This window comes from Hippoglossus stenolepis, chromosome 8 (genome assembly GCF_022539355.2).
Source record: "Hippoglossus stenolepis isolate QCI-W04-F060 chromosome 8, HSTE1.2, whole genome shotgun sequence".
NCBI classification, from domain to species: Eukaryota; Metazoa; Chordata; class Actinopteri; order Pleuronectiformes; family Pleuronectidae; genus Hippoglossus; species Hippoglossus stenolepis.
The window spans coordinates 15,935,442-15,944,265 of NC_061490.1; the positions used below are offsets into that span (position 1 = coordinate 15,935,442).

The following is an 8,824-nucleotide window of genomic DNA, read 5'->3' on the forward strand; positions in this document are numbered from 1 at the left end:
AAAAACAAAAACTGTTGCTAACCAAGTTAAGAGGAAACAAATCACTATGAGTCAATTGGATTTGGTAAATTCGACTTAATCCTGCAAAACCCCACAGAGGCTTTTTATAGTAAATGTTATTTCACTCTACAAAGCTGCTGGTCTGTTTATCTCTATCTGTGTGTGGGTTCTTTCTAAACGACTTTCATAAACAGGGAGTTTTTCATATTTCAGTTTGGACCGACATTAGATAAACAGTTCTTATAAAGGTCATTCTCTGTTGAAGATGAACAACTTGCCCTTTTCCCACTGGTGGTAACAGCTACATCAAAAACCTAAAACCTCTGCATTGACACAACTAATGACGTAAATGACTAATAACTGATGATAAGTGTGTGCTGGAATTCGCGTTTTAACTTTTTTCTTTAAAATGAGATTTTTTTCCTCTTGATTCCCTGCACCACAAAAGAGATCAACCAAGCCGAGGGTGGGAGATATGCTTTAATTCTCCTCCTTTCGATTTCTCCTGTGATGGTATTTTTGCAACTCTGATCAATTAAATTAAAATAAACCAGCCTTCACCTGATGTTGGCCCCTGAAAGAAAAGGGAAGCAGCCAGAAAAATCTGTACTGCCAACTCAGTTTTGACCAGAAAATAATGAGTCAACAGTTTTACAGTAAGAAACAACTGATGCATGGGATAAACACAATACTTTCATGACAAACTCCGGATCAAATTTTTTCCAGTGTGAGAATGGGAGGGAGTCATGGCAGCCTTCAGCTTGGGTTTGTTTGCTATTCTTTACTCTCTGACCTCTCAGAGGAATTTCGAGCCAAGAGAAACACTTCAGTACAGTTTCCGGACTCTCGTCTCTCACCACCAACAACAACAACAGAAAACTTTGATACTGAGATCTCCTCTATATGATGGGAAAGAGCTGTGGGCAGAGGAGATAATCGTTCCAGTTTAAACTGAGGCCTAAACAGAGTAAACTGCGGAAACTCATTAAGCTGCAGTCTAGCAGCGCAGTGCACCGGGGACATCTTCTCTGGTCGGAATTTTATGAGAATGGGTGGGAGGGGTTGTGTGAGGGCCACAGGCAGTTCTTCAGACTGGAATCCTTGAGACCAAGAAAACCCTGGACTCAAACTCGGAGTGAGATAACCAGGAATTCAAGGCTTTTAATCTGTCTCTCTGTGAACAAAAGATAAATAATAAATATTAACACTGTGTGAACACTCAACATTATCTTGTTATGAGTTAAAATCTAAATTCTATTGAAAATATATGCTCTCAATCATTTATTTGAGCCACTGATTCTCCAATTCAAGTTCATTTATCCCTATAGGACTATTCAGTGCTGTTCTGAAGTCTGATAATTGAAACCCAGCTCTTTGTTGGAGACGGCACTACTTTCAGCAGAGTCTGTTTCGAGACAAAGACAGACATGGACATTTATCAAGCAGGTAAGATGTATGGAAATGTGTAATTGTGTTGCATTATGGGAAATTTAGGAACGTATCTGTTCTTGAGACAGGATATCTCTGGCTCTGCCACTTTGATTTGATTTGAATCTATCTGCTTAGGTCCACCAACCCCACAGAAGCACAATATGAAGGCCTCCACTCTGTGGCAAAGTTTCTAAAAACTACAATCTTTTCATTGTGTCAATATTTGTACAGACAGTAAATAATTAAGGCCAAATAAACATTGGAATCATCGTAAAGGGTTGAATGCTATTTTACTCTAATTTAGTTTGACTTTATTCTCGACAATTCAACTTTATTCTCGATCTCCTCTGATCAAGTTTGACATCACTCTCGACGTGTTGGCTATTTTTCGAAATATGAAACACACAACAATACAAAATGGAAGAAAGAATCTTCCTTTATGACACAGAATCACAAAAAAGAAGAAGAAGAAGAAGAAGAAGAAGAAGAAGAAGAAGAAGAAGAAGAAGAAAAGAAGAAAGAAGAAAGAAGAAGAAGAAGAATCCATGGTTCTTGATCACGTGTTTGAGCAAGAAGCGCTGATTGGCTCAGCTCAGCGACAGCTGGTAATTTACGGCTAACGGCGGGACATTAAGTTAATCTGGACCAAAACAAAACTTGTGTTCAGACATGCGTGTCTCAGAGGACTCAAGGACTTTGGAGGGATCAGCAGTGAGTCATGGTGAAAAACTTCCCTCCCTCCTTCCTCTCACTCCTCCCTGAAACCCCACTTCCACCATAGAGTGGGTTTGCGGGGGTCTCTCTCTCTCCCTGACGGACAGCACGGGAGCTTCTGCTGGACCAATTACCGGGCCCGTCTGTGCGCGCTGCCCCGCTGAGGGTGTTTACTGGGCGGCCTCTGGGAGTCAGTCAGCCCGGTAGACAGTCATAAAGACAGACCGCTGCAGCACCGACACAGACACACACACACCGACAAGATCGCAATGGACTCGTCTTGGCCTCTAGTCTGTTCCACCCTGTTGCTCTGGGTTTTACTGAGCTCAGCATCCACAGGTCGGTACCGTCACTTCTCTGACTGTTGTTGTTGTTGTCGTCCCACTGGTTTTGTTGTGTTTACGTCAGGCTTCAGCTCCATGTTTGTTCGTCTGATCTGCTCCAAGTGCGCACTGACATTAATCTTAGACTTGATATACTTTACAATACTTTAAAACACATTAGGTTCAAAGTATCTAAGTACCCACAGAGCAGTATACTCTTAATCTCCTTTATTTGAACACTAGTGCTTCAACTTTATTACACTTTCTGATAAGTACTTACTCAATTAAGTTAAATGGTACTTTTACTTGAGTACATTTTGTCTCTTTATTTGTACTAAAGTAACATCTTTGAGTACCTCCTCTACCAGCTACAACTGCTTTGCATATTAAGATTTAGCATATAAGGTAATATAATGATGATTTTTATAGATGACATTATCTGATCAAAATGAGATGAGTAGCTACTATGTGAAAATCAGTAATTATTACATTATGTGTAATATTTGAAAATGCAACACAGACAGGAGCCTTTCTGTCTACATACTGAGTAGTTTTACTTTATTAGATTTTTTTTATTTTTCTGATAATATTTTCACACTTTTACTTATGTATAATTTTAGTTGTAAGTAGTTTTACCTGGAGTATTTAAACTAAACAACATGTTTATGAATTGCACCATTGTTTGCAATGTTCAGAATGCACCATATTCTATTATCTTATATGCAATATCTTAATTTGCAGTAGTTATAGCTGGTAGAGGAAGTACTCAAACATTTTACTTAAGTAAAAGTACAAATAAGAAGACAAAATGTATTTAGGTAAAAGTAAAATTATCATATTACCTTGTATAACTGAGTTAAAGTAAGTACTTGCTTTTAAATCTAATTTAAGTATTAAAAATAAAATTACTTGCAGACTATTTTGCAGAGCAATAATTTGTATATAATTCTAAAGAAAAACAGTGGAGAGTTGCGTAACTTTGTCTGGCTTTCCTTCTCTCTTCCCCTTCTCTCTTTCTTTCTCTCTTTCCTTCTCTCTTTGTCTGTGGACAACTTTCCAGATGAAGGCTTCGTTGGGCAGGTTGAAGTCACTTTTGACCTTGAGCAAGAAGGTGTGTATTCACGTACGAGTGCAGAGTTGATTGCTGCAGTGAACAGTTCAGAGGGCCAGTTTGTTCAGCTCTTAATACTGCAAGAGGCTGTTTTGGGACTTGAGGGGACATTACAGGGATTTTAGGACATGAAGTTCACTTTGCATGTCACGAGTAGAACTACTCATCCTTTGGAAACAGTTGTATGATGATGTCATTCTGATGAATCAAAACTTTATGGAGAGTACCCCTTTTTAGTTCAGTGCTTATGGGCTACCCTAGATCATGACTGTATTTACAAATATAGTGTAAACAAATGTCTTTCTGCCTGTTTGGTTCCTTAGCTACTACATGAAGACATTAACTTATCCATTTTGAAAAGACTTGTTCATCAATATGTGTCTTTCAGGGATGGAAGACGCCTTTCTCCAGAAAGAGGTGGATTGGGCAGATCTCTTCGATCCCAAAGGTTCTGTATCTCTTTGTGTTTTCTGTTATGACCTTGTTTTGGCATAAGTACACAGCATTCAAACATTTGTCCCTTTGGCTGCTCAGATTTTACTGCCTATAGCTTGCTTGTATTCCAGTAATAAATCATACATTACAGTATTAGGGTCACCTAAAGAGGAAAAAAGCTAAGATTTCAAGAATTAAGTCATCATTTTACGAGACTAAAGTCATAATCCATGGATAAAAATGTCGTACATTGACAAGGAAAAAGTCATGACTGTAGGCAACGTGCCAGGGGTGAGAATATCAGGTGATCAGTCTGTCGGCTGTCATTAACATGAGGAATGTGGAGCATCTTGTTAAGTTATTCTTTAGTATAGGTTTCACAAATAACAAAATACTCTTTTAGCTCAGTAGCACAACATCATCATAAGTATCGGGACCTGGAAAAGATTGAGCATGCGACTGAGTCTCTTCTGAAGAAAGAAACACAAACATGGAGGAAATTGGCTCTTTTGTGTAGGAGGAAATGATTGGTAGTGGTCGACTCTGTGCTGGTCACAATGGTCGAAATAGTTTTAAAAAGAAACATTGAGATTAATAACCAAGATTCTGAATCCAGAAGGTAGAGGAAATGGAACTTCTTTTTTCTCTTTAAATTACCACTTTATATTCATAATATTATGACTTTGTTTCCAATTAAGACTTATTTCTCATAATATTGTGACATTATTATTGATAATGTAACATTTTCTTTTGTTTCTTTTGTTTTATAGAGTTTCCCATGCAGCGGATAATGGAGTCTCCACCAGAAAAGGTTGACACCCTGAGTGAGAGAGGTTAGCTGCTACCTACCTACCTATCTGTCATCTTCTCTTATTTATCGCTCCCTTTTCGGATTTACTTTACCAAACCATTGTCCAAATAAGTCAATTGTACAAAGAAACTACCTCTAAAGAAGTGATAAACAAACAACTACCTTTGTTCTGTCAGGGGGTTCCAGACCAAGACCAAGAGGGCGTATGTATTCTTTTTCTTCTTGTTTGAATTTACTTTGTTCCAACCACAACTGTAAAAGCATCACTTTAAAATCACGCTTCCTGTCCTTCCCTTTAAGATCAACCCCGTTCCTTTGGGGGCCCTCCTATAGACTACCCTGTTCAGTTTCCCCTCAGCCGCCCGACCCTCGAGAATCTCAAAGCCATCTGTGTCCACGGAGAGCATCGTCCTCGCTACCCAGACTCTTACTTTCCTACCTCTAGTTTTGGTCAGCTGAAGAGACGGGCCAAAGCGGTCAACAACGCAGAGTCCTGGTTGAGCACATGCTGCGAAAGGAACCAGACGTGGGAGAGGGAAGTGACTCTGTGTTGCGCCACACAGGCAGTAAGTTTTCACCACAGCTCCTAAAACTGATTCAGCAATTTAATAATAACAAGACTGTTACTGGCATCATATTATTGCCTAACTTTATATTGCCATTAACTTAATTTCCTTAACCTGAGGCCCTTTGTGATTGACTTTAGTCCTGCAAACCAAACCCAGCGTCTTTTCTCATCATGTTTTCGTATGGCCCCAGATATAAAAAAAAATAAAAGGCATGAAACATTCTTCACATTGCAGAGATGATGGTACTTAAAACAAAGTTGAAGGCCTTTGGCGCTCCCGGTCAATAAGCCCATTATATACGATCCAGACAGACATAACAGATATGCACTGGCATGAGTACAAGTGAAGCTGTCTGGGGGAAAGTAACAAACCTGTCCCAAATCTCTCAGTGAATAAAGTATTACATTAATCTTAACTCCTTCCTTTTTCTTTTCTTTTTTTAATTCTCGGTCAATTCAATCACTCACTCAACACACAGCCTCGAGCACTTGGACTTTATATAAGCATCAAAGGATTATTACACACACCCTAAATGTCTATGTTCTGTCGCAGTGGGAGCTGTCAGTCAAATCCTTCTGTAAGGAAGACTCATCGGTGAAGGATCGTTTGTATCACTGCTGCAGACTTACAGGCCGCGACAGGCTAGACTGCTTCAACAACGACTCTCCGAACCCGAACTACGAGCCCACAGAGGAGATCCCGTTGCCACCGCTGCCCTCTACTATCGACTTCACCTTTAACCCCAAAACTTGCCAGAGGTATGTAGGGAAATGAATAAAACCTGCACAGATATTGACAGTCTTATTCCAGTAGCATCACAAACTCTCAGACCACAATGGATGTGTGACCGTCGCGTGTGGCCTGTGGCATGTCTTGTTTTTCATTTTTGCGCCTGTGTTATCAGCTTAGAGCAGCCACACTGTGACTTGCTTATTGTCTCCATGTACCTTGTAGATAGTGAGTGAAAATGATCTGTTACCACAGTTTCAATGTCTGTCTGTCATTTACTAATTAAAACCAAACTTACCAGAAACATTAACACTTGAACAAACCAGTGTGATATGAAAAACTACCTAAATGGACATAAACCATCTTTGAGAGAAATTTATTTGACGTATACTACATATATTTAAAAAAATTGGTCCATGTCCCACCCACCAACATGGACGAGGCTGGATTTATGACCTATACGGCCCCCAGTCACCAGCTGGAGATCCAGACGCCTTGGCTTGGGGAGCTGTAATTGGCGTCCATCTTTATATACAGTCTATGATCTGAACGCAGCCCAACACATTGTTGGTGATGGGATTTGAGGGTCACCAGTGTTTTCCAATTTATCATAAAGGCTCTTACCTCATATTTTACAGCACAGTGACTCCACACAGTGTCAGAGGAAAGAAGAAGATGACACCATCTACATCGCAGAAAGTCGACATCAAGTTTCCTCCTGGACGACCCACTGCAGATTCTGTTGAGTCACTGTGTCGCGACCAGGCCCTTCGTCCCCGCTACAGTGTCAAGTGCCTGCCAGGTACAGGCTACGAGTGGCTGTCTCATCAGGCAAAGACCATTAATCGAATGGAGAAGGGATTCAAACATTGCTGCAAAAAGAAGCAGGACGTGCTCAACTGTGCTGAACAGAAGGTAAAGCATGAAAGTTACAAACAGATAATCATTTGTACAGATACAGTTTGGTACCGTCTCATGTACTCTTTTCTGCTTTTGTATTTCAGTGGAGTGAGGAGCTTAACAAATTTTGCTCGGTTAAGAAAGGTGGAGAGTCGGATTTCCACTGTTGTGTAGTTGAAGGAGCAAATGATCGACTCAACTGCTTCCACAACATTTCTCCTGACCCTCATTATAATATGACTTCTGAGGAGATCTCACTCGACAAAATCTGCGACACTTACAAGATCATTAAGAAGAAGTAAGATGGTATTTTCTGTCTCCTTCATTCTTTTCTTCCTTCCAGTTTAATTTCTTCTATTTGAAAACGAGTGAATCACAAGCTGCCTGGTGTGTTGAAATCTGCTATTTTGGAATGTGCTGACACCTCCTTTCCTTTTAATATCTTCTTTGTTATTAATGTTGTTGTGGATCGAGACCCATCTGCACAATGTGTGACCAAAGAAAAGTTGGCAACATAGTAAAGTTATTGATTTTGTTTCAGGTTCCCTGTTGGTTTTCCTCTCAAAGGCTTTGTTGAGCAATGCTGCCCCCTGCCTGAACAAGACAAGACCATTTGTTCTATGCAAAAGGTGAGATTAAAAAAATGTATTTTAAATGCTATATTTTAGACTCAAATTTGAGGAGCTAAGAACTCAAAATCCAAATCCTCTGATTTCTTTGACTTGTTCTCTTCATGAAATTAGCTCGAGGAAATGTCAGCGTCCTTGTGTTCATCTGAGAAGGCCTCTGCTCCAGCCATCCGTCGCTGCTGCCGCACGTCTTCACAAGAAACTCCCGACTGTATATCCAAAATTCTCATGGACGCCATCACCAAAGCAACCAAGGTCTTACGTCAGAAGAAGAAGAAAAGGTGCCCGATCTCCTAAATCCTTTTGACCTTTTGCTGCTGAGCCTACTGGCACCTGACCATTAGGGAAATGGTAAAGCTCGTAGCAGAGGTATCATTCAGTCACTCAACAGAAAAATGATTGCAGCACAAATTACACTTAGTCACTTCTGTGAGATCAAAAGAATATACACAATGTGGACCAAATTCTAGCTTCTTCTGCTTTTGTCTGTGATCACATCTCATCATTTATGTATAAACAGATTTATTAATAAATGCACAGCTCATTAAACAGATGTTGTTACAGCTGTGTCACCATTACCCCTGTTTTTATTTGTTTCTTATTTCTTTTTACTACATTGCATTTTCTTGATTCTTTGGAGCTGCAAGATCAGTTCCCTTTCATTTTTTTTGTGTGGTTAAGATCGTATCTACAACAGTTCTAATAAAACATTTTTTAAATATACATTTGTGGGCTTGCATTTTATTCAATCACAAATGAGTAAAACATGAGTCATGGAAAGTTTGTTTTTTAATACATACGTTTTTACAGTTTACAGAGCTCAGAATACTTCATGGACAAATTACCACGTAGATTTAAATATGATGTGACAAATCATAATTAGGGCCCGAGCACCGAACGGTGGGAGGCCTTATTGAAATTTTAAAGATTCTTCTTATTAAGGCCCGAGCACCTCCGGTGGGAGGCCCTATTGTATTTCGAAGGATTTGTATTTCCCTTTTGGGGCTTTTTCAGGGCCTAGACATGCTCAAATTGTTACCAAAGTTACTGTACGTAACGTAACGTAAAGGGTTAGGGTTAGGGTTAACCCATTCCTTAAAACCATATAAATGTCTGCAGGGGGGGGGCTGTTGCTACACAAATGTAGTTTGAGTGAGATAGAACCATGAACA

At 39.7% G+C, this 8,824-nt stretch overlaps 1 protein-coding gene across 1 annotated transcript; it reads left to right on the forward strand.

Moving 5' to 3' along the window:
- The first annotated feature begins 2,084 nt into the window (after positions 1–2,084).
- On the forward strand, positions 2,085–8,375 carry LOC118114043 (extracellular matrix protein 1). Its single transcript, XM_035164237.2, has 11 exons — positions 2,085–2,484; positions 3,529–3,579; positions 3,968–4,027; positions 4,785–4,847; positions 5,002–5,028; positions 5,126–5,391; positions 5,947–6,152; positions 6,762–7,038; positions 7,128–7,321; positions 7,565–7,652; positions 7,767–8,375. The coding sequence occupies exons 1-11, from the start codon at positions 2,415–2,417 to the stop codon at positions 7,947–7,949; spliced, it is 1,485 nt and encodes a 494-aa protein (XP_035020128.1). The 5' UTR covers positions 2,085–2,414; the 3' UTR covers positions 7,950–8,375.
- Positions 8,376–8,824: the final 449 nt, after the last annotated feature.

Excerpts from the sequence above, each read along its gene's own strand:
- LOC118114043 (XM_035164237.2), top strand. The coding sequence starts at position 2,415 with ATGGACTCGTCTTGGCCTCTAGTCTGTTCCACCCTGTTGCTCTGGGTT. Across the intron at positions 3,580-3,967 it reads TTTTGACCTTGAGCAAGAAG|GGATGGAAGACGCCTTTCTC; the intron begins GTGTGTATTCAC and ends TGTGTCTTTCAG. Across the intron at positions 5,392-5,946 it reads TGTGTTGCGCCACACAGGCA|TGGGAGCTGTCAGTCAAATC; the intron begins GTAAGTTTTCAC and ends GTTCTGTCGCAG.